Source organism: Olea europaea, chromosome 1 (assembly GCF_002742605.1).
Source record: "Olea europaea var. sylvestris chromosome 1, O_europaea_v1, whole genome shotgun sequence".
In the NCBI taxonomy this organism is placed as follows: Eukaryota; Viridiplantae; Streptophyta; class Magnoliopsida; order Lamiales; family Oleaceae; genus Olea; species Olea europaea.
In genome coordinates, this window is record NC_036237.1 from 24,744,141 (window position 1) to 24,758,439 (window position 14,299).

General features: G+C 34.1%; 1 protein-coding gene across 1 annotated transcript; it reads left to right on the plus strand.

The window, feature by feature from the left end:
- Nucleotides 1–11,571: 11,571 nt before the first annotated feature.
- LOC111398215 (40S ribosomal protein S4-like) lies at nucleotides 11,572–14,174 on the plus strand. The gene is made up of 5 exons (XM_023025148.1): nucleotides 11,572–11,715; nucleotides 12,410–12,487; nucleotides 12,633–12,813; nucleotides 13,112–13,209; nucleotides 13,524–14,174. Exons 1-5 carry the CDS (start codon nucleotides 11,713–11,715, stop codon nucleotides 13,956–13,958), a joined length of 795 nt encoding a protein of 264 aa, XP_022880916.1. The 5' UTR covers nucleotides 11,572–11,712; the 3' UTR covers nucleotides 13,959–14,174.
- Nucleotides 14,175–14,299: the final 125 nt, after the last annotated feature.

The window sequence follows — 14,299 nt, forward strand, 5'->3', positions numbered from 1 at the left end:
AATAGGTCACTTTGGAGTTGTAAAGACTTTATAAATATTAACTGAGCATTTTTATTAACCTAAAATGAAAGTTAATGTGGAACGAATTTGTAGTCGATGCATAACTTGTAAACAAGCTAAATCTAGGGTCTTATCTCATGGGCTTTATACACCTTTACCAGTACCTAGTGAACTTTGGGTAGACATCTCAATGGATTTTGTGTTAGGTTTGCCTAGAACAAAAAAGGGTCGGGATTCGATTTTTGTAGTGGTGGATAGGTTTAGTAAGATGACACATTTCATTCCACGTCACAAAACTGATGACGACATTACCATTGCAGACTTGTTCTTTAAAGAAATTGTGCACTTGCATGGAGTACCTAAAAGTATTGTGTCAGATAGGAATGTAAAATTTCTTAGTTACTTCTAGAGGGTCTTATGGAATAAGTTAGGCACAAAATTACTATTTTCTACAACTTACCACCCACAAACCGATGGATAAACTAAAATAGTAAATAGGACCATGACACAACTATTGCGCATTGTGGTTAATAAGAATTTGAAGAATTGGAAAGAGTGCTTACCTTTCATAGAGTTTGCATATAATAGGGCCACACACTCCATTACATCGTGTTCTCCATTTGAAATTATTTAATGATTTTAATCCTATAACACCTATAGATTTAATACATTTGCCTGTGAATGAATGAGGTAGCTTGGATGGAAAGACGAATGCCAAGCTGGTGAAGTCACTCCATGAAAAGGTACGAGAGCAAATTGAGAAGAAGAGTAAGCACTATGCAGATCAAGCAAACAAGGGCAGAAAGATTGTTACATTCGAACTAGGAGATTGGGTTTGGGTGCATTTCAGGAAAAAGTGATTTCCAGAACAAAGAAAATCAAAGTTGTTGCCACGGGGAGATGGACCGTTTCAAGTGCTTGAGAAGATCAATGACAACGCATACAAATTAGATCTTCCAGGTGAGTATAACGTTTCAACAACTTTTAATGTGTCTGATCTTTCTCTTTTTGATGCAGGTACAGATTCGAGGATGAATCCTTTCGAAGAGGGAGGGGATGATGTGAGTCAGGGGCCGCAAGCGTCGAAGTCAAGTCCAACGTCAAGCCCTAAAAAAGATTCGTTGATAGTCGAGGCGGTCCGATGACTCGAGCAAGGACAAATCGAGTAAAAGAAGCGATAAGATTGCTCGTCAAGGTAACTATTGATGAAACCATAATTGGAACTCCAAATGGGACAAGTTTCATGTTGGGTCGAAGGCCCAAGAGACTTGGATCAACGTGTTAAAGGCGGACGAAAACGAAGTGGAGAGCCAAAGCTGTGCGACCGCACAACACAAATGGTCTGCGGTCTCACAGACCTAGGCCGAGAGTTGAAGGAGGCCAGACTTCAATTCCATGCAGCCACATAGAATTGAACCATACGACCGCATGGTTATTTTCAGACGCGTTTTTTTATATTTTTTTACAATTTTCCTAGTTTTGCTAGAATTCTATATTTAATTGATTTCTTACCATATTTAGGAGATTATGCACAAAATTACCTAGATTTTTAGGACTAGTATAAATACTCTTATTATTTTCATTGTAAATGAGGACTTTTGATATATTGATTAATTGAAAGACTTAATTGCTTTCTCTTTGTTCTTTCAATTGAATAACTTTCGAACTTATCAAGATCTAATTCTTGTGACGTTAAAATCAATCAGGTGAGATTCCATAATTTTGTGTAATCAAGAGGTCCGCACATCGTCGGCGATTCGAGTTTCTTGGTTCCAGATTTATTGAATTTGAATCCAAAACCTTGCTTTGACTTTCTTGGGAAAATTTTCATCTTGTTCGTGGGTTCTGTAGCGTTTGTCTACGCGAGTTCGCATCACATCCATCCTCACCCTCACCCTCTACCCCACCCCACTCTATCTTCCAATCAAATTGATGGAAGCCCAAGGTAACAATAGATATAGCATGGTGTGGGGATGTCGGAGAAGGTGCTTTGTGACCAAGGGGCTCCTGTCGATGACGAAAATTGAAACTAAAATGTGCGTGTTCGGCCGAGTGAAGAACGAGTTTATGAATTTGGATTGTATGTTGTTGTTTGACAACTCAGCATTTAGCCTAACCTGTCGTGGGGCTTCCCTAGCTTAAATTGTGAGCTCGATTGATCCTATTGCCCTAGTCAGAGCCTCGTTCAGTCGAAGAACCACATTTGTGCATGATTGCAAGAAACGACAAAAATACCCATCCATTTGAGCGTATTGACGTATAGTATTTTTAGGGCGCTCCCGGTATCGACCAAGACCCGTTTTATTGTGACTCCAGTAATGGGCATTGAGATCACTAGGACTCCTGAATAAGGGTGTGTGTCTGCCTCGTTGTCGTCGAAAGATAGATGATCATCCGTAGGCCTCCTACGATGTTTCTCAGTTATACCGATCTCAGAGAGGTCGGCAGCAATGGGTCTTTTCATCTTACCTCTCGAGTATGTATATCTTGCTCGCCTTCTAGCATGTGAATATGGGGCGTGGGTAGATCTATGCTAGATGTTCTTGATTCCGCTTGATTCTCATGTACGATTTCGACCCCGCCATGGGTGGAAAACTTCACGCAGTAATGGTAAATGGACGTGGCCACTTTGAGCTTGTGCTGCAGGGGCCTACCCGATATAGTGTTATAATTAGAGGGTAAAACAACCACCACAAAGTCGTGGCGAGGGGTCTCGCCCAGTTTTGAAATCAGAACGATTTGACCTTGGGCTTTGTTGTCGATTTTATATTCCGCAAGTGTACGGATCGTAACAAGTAGTAAAATGGACCTTTTGAGTCTAAATTATTGTTTCTACGAGGACAATACTTTAATACTCAATTTATTATTTCTAACTTCTATTTGATGAAAAAAAAGAATAATGATTGTTTATAATTTTAAATCTAACTACCTAACAATATGTAGATGCACACAAAGAATGATCGAAAATTTAAATAATAAATGGATATTAGGGCGAAACAATTTCACCTATTGATCATCTTTAAGTCTTAAATCAAGATTCATAAAATCTAATGTAGAGTTTGATCAAATTCTCCTATTGTATTCAATTTACCCCTCTTGAGTTCACATTGAGCCTATTTAACTACTTTAATTTCATATATATATATATATGAAATTAATACCTGAATTTTGAAATAATTTACCAAGTTTGTTTGTTTTGAAATGATAGGAGTTTTATATTCTTCCCGAATTTGACCCGTTTTTCGAAATAATAGACTTTGTAATAGTGTTTTCTTGAGAATATATAATCAAAAAGTTGGCGGTTCACATGTAAAATTATTATTATTATTTATTTATTTATTTATTTTAGAGAGTTAAAATTTTTTAAAGAATGAGGCTCAAAGATAGGCTTAATTAGTTTCTAATTTTAACTTTTATTCAATTATATTTTAAATAAATCAAAAGAAGTGACCAAATAAAAAAAAGATATACGTAGCTAAACTAGAAAAAAACAAAGCCTAATTTTTTTTTTTACTAATATCTGATTTTTTGGTTAATTGATCTTAAAATTTTCTTCTGCAATCCGAATTTATCAAAACATAAAGATACCACTATTGTGAAAATCTCCTAATTTGTCTAGTGATTTGATAACACCTTGCCCCTGCTTCATACAAATTAAAATCTAGATTTTAATCTAACTCATAGCCAACACTAATTTTAATCACATATTTGTTGGGTCTCACAATCTTTCAACCATACATTTTCATCAACTTTTATCAAAATCTACTAAAAATCTGATTTTAGTCCTCACCAAACAAATGTTTAATTTGTGTGTGAATCAGTGAAGGCCTGCATGTCAGGAGTTCCTTTACCCTACTTATTTGTCTCATTATTGCGATTGAAGAGACTCCGATGGTTAAGGTTATCGTTTTGGCTTTGTACACAATTAATCAATACTATCAGAGATTTTCCTTGCACTGGGCTTTTCATATTGCATAGTTTCATCTTCAATCTCCCAACGAAATAATGTACCGAACCTAAAGCCTTTTGGGAAGGGTATGTATGCCTAATGCTAAGAGTTCGAGGAACATGAAGATAACTCGGGTAGGTTCTTGATATCAGAACTTTGTTGTGTACAACTGATGCAACAATCAATACTTGAGCACTGGAAGAAATCTCTGAATTATGAATTTAGTTTCTCCATTGCTCAATTTCTACTCATTAACATGAAAAATTGTCCTTTGATTTATCTTTATCGTCTTCTATTGCTTCCACTAATGAAAAAAATGTCAATGGCATTTGAGAAGCAATCTCTTTCATCGTAATCTTGGTTATCATAATCTTGATCAATGTTGCCAACACAACCGTCGTCATAATTGGTGGATTCTTGTGGTGGTAATTTTGGCGGGGACATATCAATGTTGCTTCTCATCACTTATTTCCACATCCTTGGACTCACCAGGGATTTGCTCCCAAGAAAATGGCATACCATTGCAAGTGTTGTCGGGATTTGCTGGCAACATTTTGTGGTTGGTGGCGACGACAAGGGACGCCTTGTTGATAAAAGTGGTGCATCGAAATCTAGCTTTCTTAAGCAATCCTTAGCAAGACTTGTTATACATATTCCTCAATGTAATAAAACTCCATGAGAAAATAGGTTGTAAGAAAACTAAAGATTAGAGTGAGTGATTGAGAGTAAAGTTTAGATAGGTAATTAAAGAACAAATGGAATAATGAGGATCTCGTACTAAAAGTTTACTTTTAGAGGTCACGGGCGATTTATGCCCTATTTGAGCCGTATTCTTTTAAACAAAAAAATAAATTCTTAAACAGTGATTTAACATCATTTTAACCACAAAATTTTCAATAAAATATATATTAGACACAAATCCAAAAATTTTCCTCATTTTTAACCACATATTCTCCATCAATCTACTTGTAATGCCCCAAATTTTCATCAACACCAGAGCATCACCAAAACTCACTTTTCTTTATTTTTAACACCGAACAATAAGAATAAAATTCTTTAATAAATAAAATACTGGATCATTCGTAAATTTAATTTAAATCATGGAAAATGTAACTTTAAATATATGATCAACTAACAATTTAAATAACGTGTTTTCAAACAAAATCTGACTAATAAATATAAAGGCTCTAAAACTTATTTTTTTAATTTTTCGAACACGTCTTGGCAGTCCGCATCACCATTTCGCCACAAATCCAATCAATTCGCACAAACCTGAAATGTTAAAATTGAAAGAAGTGAGTAATTTACACACAGTAGGATACGTGCATCTAAACAATACGATAACTTTTAAAACATGAATTCATAACATTCCATATCATCATTTCATCAAGAGCAATCAGTGATCAATCGAATGCTTTAGCGCATTTGAGAAGACCCGAAGGCAATCTCATATTTCGTTTCATTTCATTTCATTTCATTGGGACCCGCAGGTCAATTAGCATTTCATGAAATAAATCACGTCAAAAATTATAATATTGCTAGGACAATCAACTTGCACAAAGTATCCTACTTCATTTGATCAAATGAATTTTGAAAGACAAGATCCAAGAACCATGCTCCAAATTTTTATCTTCTACCTACACGATTGTTTTCCATATATGTACATATATTAGATGAAAATAAAGAGGCAAGGGGGCTTGATAGAATATGAATGCAATAGAGGTTTTATGCTGAATTTAAAGAATGAATCACAAACTAAAGAGGTGGGGTTGTTGCCAAACGTAGGTGAACGTCATTAGTACTTATAGGCAACATAAAATAGTTGATTAGGGTAAAGATTGTATTTAGATAAATTATTTCTAGCCAAAATTGCTGCAAGAGGATTGGAAGAGACGTGCCAACAAAGTGATAGGATTAAACCAAAAATAAATTGCATTGTATATACTATAAAACTACTTTGCCAAATTATGTAAAATGCACGTGTACACTAACATAAGAAAAGCTGATTTTTTGCTATAGTGGATGTCAAATTGGAAAGGCAGAAGTGGATATGATTCAATCATTTTCAAATTATAAACGTGATTATTATATAACAAAATATTATAACTTTGTGCTAATTATCTTAAAAGATGCAACCTCTTGCTAATCACGTGTACACATAGGAGAAACTAGCTTTAACTGGGGCATTGAATCTTTTGTCAAAGGCCCAAAATTATGCCTTACCATTAATCTAGCATATTATGAAATTTTACTTAATGTAAAAGAGACTTTCAAGGGCATGACTAAATACAATTTGCCCAAAAATATAGCTAGTCGTAAATGCAAGAAATATTAAATAAGTCACAAGCATTTCACATTAAAAAATATATATAGAATTAGTCACGGGGAAAATGATTATATCAAATAAATAATAGATGCAACATTGATGAGATTAATATAGAAAGACATGATAATTTCGCGAATGAAGCACGTGGTGTTACAAAATCCTAACCCTTAAAATAAATTTATTCTAAAATTTTCGGGGTGTTACACTACTATTCCAAAATATATTCGTTCAACATAATGTGGCTCAAACACATACATACTGAAGAGCCATTTTCATGGCCTCGTGTCCTGCGACGTGACTATTGTTAAAGCATTGTTATACTCTCGTCCTACTATTGTTACGTGTAGGTTCATGGGTGCTTGAGTATCGTTGGACGTTGTGACCATAGGAGGATTCAAAGCAAAAAGAGATAGTATCAACTTGTTGCCTAAGTTTTTCAAAGGCTTTCGGAGTTATGGGGGTGTAGGAAGAACCCTGATGTGCTAGTCGACACTTTAGATCCATGGAACGAACATTATAAGGGTCTTCAGGAATCTGTAGGTTGTTCATGGGGATTTGTTGATAAACTTAAAGGTCTTGTTGATTAACACGAGATGCTCTTCTTGACCTTTATAAGTGTCAAGAGCATTGTTGGACATAGTTGTGACTTCGGATTGAGGTCGGGATGTTGATTGATCTTGGAATCGAAATTCAAGATGAGCACAAACAATGCTCCTGAGTACCTTAAATAAAGCTAAAATGCGTGATCTTCTAGCCCTCCGATGTTATAAGTCACCCAAAAAAAAAAAAAGAGAAAAAAAAAGAGAAAAAGTGCATCCAAAAAGCTTTAAGTATACAATGAAGTGGTAATGTGTAAAATGGACTAAAGGTATATGTATATATAACCCATGTTTGGTAGAATTAAAATTCAAATTTTGATCTAAATCAAAATCAACAATTAATTTTAACCACACATTTTATGAGACTCAAAGCTTCTCAACCACACATTTCATCAACTTTTATCAAAAACTACTAAAAATATAATTTTAATCTCCACCGCACAGGGACATAATGTTTTAGATTATAGATGCCTACTAGATTAGAATACTTGGAGGACTACAGGCCTATCCAAAAGTCAAGAAAGTTGCTTCCTTTTAGGACTTTGTCCCTAAACTAATATCCCAATTATAGAATGATTGATCTTCTTTGAATAAGGATAAGACCTAGGAGTGGAAATCTATCTAGGATGGGTGACCACTCATGCCGGTTCATACCTCGGTTGATTAGTGGTTGGATACTTGACTTGGAATAAGTTAACCGAAGAGGCCATCCTCGATCATCCCTTAGGTCGGGATGGACAATAGTAAGGAGAACGAAATCCTAACCTTGGGATAAGAAGGTCATGATGAAAATATCATACTCTTTTCATAAGGTGGGGAAAGTCCTTGAGTAAGAAGGTGAAAGTGATCCTTGGAGTTGACATCCTTTGGTCAGTCTTAGGCAAAATTTATTGCATGATTGGGGACAAATAGATTATAGTGTGGGATTCGGTTCAAGAAAGTGACAAAACTTACACATTGGCTTGATATAAGTAAATAATAATGTGATGTAACTCACACATTGGCTAGACCATGCTCCATACACACATTTTTGTTGGACTAGCATGAAAGTTGGAAAACATGCATAAGCCAATGAAAGTTATGCTCTGTCGATGGCGACCATACCATAAAAAATTTCTCCAAGTTTGTCAAAGGGTTTGACAACCAAAAATAACCATTATTTTATTTTTAAAAAATGACTTACATGGACTACATACAAAATTCGATTATTTGGAAACTCTTTTTTTTTCTTCCTAAAGTTGTTTTCAACAACACATTTTCTGAACTAAAATAATTTTACACGTGAATCTATTTTTTTTTTCATAATTTTTAACTACATATTCTCAAAAAATACTAGAGGATTAGAGTACATGACTACAAACCAAAGTGTCAATGGTTCAAATCCCTCCTGGCACACAATCGACCCAAAAAGGAAGTACATTTCCCTTTATGGGTAGGGAAATTATTATCGGGATAGTGGACCTAAATCTATGGAGCTTGGGTGTGAGACTTTGGATGACTTTTTCTTTTAATTTATTATTTATCGTAAATAATGAAATCATTATAAATAGTAGCTACCAACCTATTCACGTATTTATTTTTTATTATTATTATTTTTTGTTTTAAACCTTTACAAAACCTATTCTCCCCAAAATCAGAGCTTAAAAAACCATTATTTTGTAAAGATTTATGATTTTTTACTAATACTAGTCTATATCTCGTGCGTTACACGAGTGTTGTATTTATTTTGTTGTTACAAATGTAGTGAAATGTTTGCTTGATTGTCATTCTTTTGTTGACTGTGTATATTGTATGTCAACGATAATTTATTTTTATTTTTATAAAAAAATATAATCAATGATGTAATGATTCAGTGAAATTAAGTTGTATATGTTTAGGTGAGCAAGTGAAAACTTAATTATTTATTGATTGGTATATTTCTTTTTAGATTAAAGTAGATGACAATTTTTTTTTTCAATTTGATATTACAAATAAGTTGTAACTTGAATTTAAAAAAAAAAAATGTTTTTCTTTAACAAGTATATTTTCAGCACTACTTCTACCTGAGATGGAGCCTTGATTAGAATATGATATTTGGATGGATTTTCCATTTAGATTAGTGTAGCTTTGCTCTTTCAAAGCTCTCGTAACTATTATGAGTATAAACAAAAGGGATGTTATGCCTAAAGGGACAAAAAAGGGATAACTCAGTTCTAAGTAGATGTAGAAGTTAAAATGGAAATGGACAAGTGCCAAGTGAAAGTATGCTATACATTAAAAAATTCAAATGTTTATTTAGCTTACTACTTAAGTCATTTTTCTCCATTTGGTCAAACTTGTTCCAAATTTACACAAGAAAAATTTGACCACCCCATCACCACAATGACAGCGTTGTTGAAATTTTAATGCAACATGACATTTTAAAAATATATTGTATCATCTATTCAAATCCACTCTATTACAATTTCAAATAATAGAGCAAAAAAAAGGCGAGACGTGACATTTTAGATGAATAAATCTCATAAAATGAAAAATATGCAAGAAAAATTTCTTTTTGGTATGGCTGTCGATTATAGAAAAAGATGAATAAATCTCACAAGATGAAAAAAAACTTACGAAAATTTTTATTTCTGTCAATTATGTGTGGCCACAAAGGGCATAATGCTTTATATAGCGAAAACCCTAGGAAAATTTGGAAAAATAAAAAAATAATAAAAACGATTTTTTTTTTCCAAAAATGAAAATAATAAGATAATGACTAAAATTGAAAATTTCAATCTTAAGGATTATCCTCTAACAAACAGAATTCAAATTTGACTTAAATTCATCGAGATATAATCGAAACAAAACTTACTAAAAAGAGAAACAATGTATAAACGAAGGAATTTGCCCAAAATTGGCCCTACGTCAGTAGCATAGCTCCTGTTTTTTGTTCATTAGCATGTTTCCAATTAAATTTGACTAAAATTTCACCAAAAACTGACAACTCTAAAATTTCTTCAAAAATCAGGAAGTTGAAAAGAAAGGCATGAAGAAGAAGAAATGAGAACTACAAATTTTACGTTAATTTTTAGGTTAAAGAAAAGGGAAAAAAAGGGAGCTACGCGAAGACTCTGTCTCCGCATGCGCGCGAATACTCTGCTTCAAATATGATTTAAGTTTCACCTCAAAGAAATCTGCATCAATATCATTATTAAATCGGACAACTATTTGGGGTTTCTTGATGCCTCCAGCAATAGCAGTTTGAAGCAGAATACTCAATAACCAACTATATCGTAATTTTCACTTTTACCCTCATATGTTTTCCCTTTTGTTTAGAGTAAATTTATTAGAACAGTGATCTAATCAGAAAGGTTCATTCTGTAGGTTGTATTGGGAACTTATCTTTGCCATGATCAAATCCATACAAGATTGCTGGATGGCCTATCAAAATCAAGATCTATTATTGACACGACGCTCTTTTTGCACAAATGAAATTTTGTTTTTGGAAATCAATCAAGTTAGAGAAGCTAACGAAGGGAACTCGTGTGAAAACTGTTTTAGCTAGAACGAAGCTATCTTGTTAAGTAGCTATATTAAGCTAAAATGAGGCTATCTTGTTAAGTAGCTATTTTATTTGCAAATATAAGTTTTTCTTAATGATGATTGATGACCTTTTCCTAGCTCAATAATATGTACCATATTCTGGTAGCATTTTTATGCCTTTTGATGGGTTTGATGTCACCACAAACTTCTTGTAGCATTTTACATGAATATTTTTGTTGTCTCAACACTCAAGCTGGTATACATTATAAAGAATGTATAAATACTCATGTTTGTGGAAACAATAGAAGTTCAATATAAGAAATGAACGAAATTTCATTGAACGGGAAATGTTTTTGTAGGATCTATTTTAGCTAAAATTTCATTAAAAACGAAGAAAGATCAACCTTCCATACTAGGATATATCTGAAAATTTTGTCAAAGCAAGATAGCAAATAAATTTGTGTCTGTTTTTCCCATCCACTAATTCAAAAAATCAGTTCCTATCTTGTAGCACACACAAATTTAAGTTCAATGTCCTCTATCTTAATGACAATACAATAGCCTTTTCCTTTCTCTCTTATTTTCTTTACCCCCTCGAGCGTCTCGTTTCTGCCTATTGACAAAGTGAACAATTTCTTTTATTCCTACATCCACTACCATCTCAGTTTGTTTTAATTTAATTTTATCACCTTCAATCATTATTTGTTTGCCTACAATTGTTTATAATTTTGTTTTAGTCCTACGTAGTCATCACCGCCTAACCCCCTTTAATCATTCTTTTTTGCATGACATTTCTGACCAATTGTTGATAATTTGACCATAAGAAAAAAAAAAGATATTTTATATATATAATACATGTCAATAAAAAGACTAATACATCCATTACTGTAAAAAATATGTTATTGTTTATTTGAGGATAAAATGAGAAAAAAACATGTATCGAATGAATAGTAAATACAGTATTCCCTCCTTCTTTTTTTATTTTTTTATTTTTTATTTTAAGAGAAGAGGGAATTTGGCCAATGGAGACGGTATATTTCAACTCATTTATCAAACAAAAATGAAAAACCAAAAACGAAAAAAAGAAAGACCAAAAAAGAAAAATTGGATTTTATTCATATCCAGTCTAACCCAACCCGGTTCGACGTAACAACCCATCATAGTTTTTCACCTGATGGATCGGCCCATATATAAATTCAGAGCTAGGGTTTGTTTTTCCTTCCCAGCTTACATAGAGATTTACGCACTGTGAGTGAGAGGGAGGGGAGAGAGAGTGAGAGAGAGAGAGAGAGAGAGAGACGCCGCCTGGTAAATTGTTGCCACCACCAGCAAAAATGGTCAGCTATCATTTAACCTACAATTTGATGTATCTTCTTATGACTACTTGCGTTTGACTTCTTATGTATGAATGTTGATATAGATTGGTTATTGTTGGTATAAGAGCTTAAATATAATAAACTGTTAAAAAGAGAACATAATTGATTCGGTTCCAGTTGAGAGATCGATAAGTTTTCGGATTTTTTTTTAATTTTTTTTATTGGGTTTTTCATTCATGGAAAATTTAATTTTTTCAATTTGTATTTCAGTTTTTAGTCGGTATTCGTCGTACTATTATTGTATTTGGATGACAGTTTAGTTGGGTAATATATGAGGGATCGAAATTTTACTGTGCATGAATGCGTCGTAATTGTCATTTCACTTCTTGTTTAAAGTAATGCTTAGGCTGCATTGATTTGTAACTATATCATTGCCTGTTCATAGAAATAGATAATGAGGTTGCCCCAGATTTTACGATCATATAACTAAAGAATATCTTTTTATTTAGTTTCTCAAAGAAATACCTCATGATATAACACAATTTGGTCGCTCTTAAGCGTTTCATGATGAATTATGAAAAGAAGAAAGGACTTGATACCTTTTAATGTTTATTGTGTTACTCTTCTCTTTTTGTTTGCTCACACGTCCTACCAATTTCTGCTTTTATTATCATGACATTGCTTGTGCTTTTGTACTGCTGTGTCCGAATTACAGGCTAGAGGTTTGAAGAAACATTTGAAGAGGCTCAATGCCCCAAAACATTGGATGTTGGACAAACTTGGTGGTGCTTTTGTAAGTAACTGTTCTGTTCTAGTTTTTGGTTTTTTCTGGTTTAATATATATATATTTTTTCTCTCTCTCTATATGATGGTGTTTATGCTGTCTCAAGTCTCTGTTCTTATTTGTGGTTGGTTTCCTTAATCCTTTTGATGTATAGGCACCCAAACCATCTTCTGGACCCCACAAATCCAGGGAGTGCTTGCCGTTGATTCTTATTATGCGCAACAGGCTGAAGTATGCTCTGACATACCGTGAAGTAATTGCCATCTTGATGCAACGCCATGTCCTAGTTGATGGGAAGGTTAGGACGGATAAGACATTTCCTGCTGGTTTTATGGGTAAGCACTCACCATGTTTTTGTTCATTTGAAGCTTTGTTTTTGGTATGCTTATTTTAAGATTCCAACGCATGAATTCAAGATAATTTAGTGTTTAGTACTTCATGTGCCAAAGGGTTCAATTTGGAATCTAGATGCTTTTGTAAAATTTATATGCTGTTCATATTTTCATTGTATAAGATTTTTTGAAATCCGCTGAATGGGACAAATGACTGAATTGGTGCTGCAAAGTCTTTTTGCTTTACTTGGTATATTTGTTCATTATCTTGATATTTTCTCCCTTCCCACCTTGTTACTAGATGTTGTTTCTATTCCGAAGACCAATGAGAATTTCCGTCTACTCTATGATACCAAGGGTCGATTCAGGCTCCACTCCATCAGGGATGAGGAGGCCAAGGTCTGTTCGTGTAACCCTCTTCCATTAGTTTGTGGGTGTGCATAAACTTCTCTTAATTTATGTAGGGGACATGTCTATGTGCATATGCACATATTTGTACATATTCTTTATCATCGGAGAAAAATGGACTAAATTAAATTAACTAATATACTATTTTTATATTGAATTGGTGAATATGGAGAGTATCATTAAGCACCAAATTTGCACGCTACTAAAGAACATGCAAGGCATTTTATGCTTCAGTACTCTTATCATTCTTTCATTGATTTATTGTGATAAAAAAATCTTGCACGTTTTTATGTGTGGTGCTATAGTTTAAACTTTGCAAAGTCCGATCAGTCCAGTTTGGAAAGAAAGGGATTCCCTACCTCAACACCTATGATGGAAGGACAATTCGCTATCCAGACCCGCTCATCAAGGCAAATGACACCATTAAACTTGATCTCGAGACAAACAAAATTGTTGATTTCATCAAGTTTGATGTTGGGAATGTTGTGATGGTGACTGGCGGAAGAAACAGAGGACGAGTTGGAGTCATCAAAAACCGTGAGAAGCACAAGGGAAGTTTCGAAACTATCCACGTCCAGGATGCTACTGGGCATGAGTTTGCTACCCGTCTAGGCAATGTTTTCACTATTGGGAAAGGTACAAAGCCCTGGGTGTCTCTTCCAAAGGGCAAGGGTATCAAGCTGTCCATCATCGAGGAGGCCAGGAAGAGGCTTGCTGCCCAATCAGCAGTCACAGCATAGATTATTTATTTTGTACTTCTCCATTCTGGATATCTATGCTGGTTTTGGTTATCATAGGATCTATGCCAGAAAGTCTATGTTTTGTTTCAAATACAATTTGGACCTCTCACCCTGTTTCAAATTTGGATTAGTTGGGTAACAAATTTTGGAAGCTAAGATTTCTATGTTTTGCTTGGTTTTATTTAGGTCAAATCAAATCTGAAATCTATTCTACAGGTGTAATTTTGCTTCAATTATTCTACATCTATATCATATTTGATATCATTGTGTCACATGACAATACACCATTTGCCAGTTCTTTTTAAGCTCAGTTGCATAGACTGGAGGGTGTTCACCCCCCT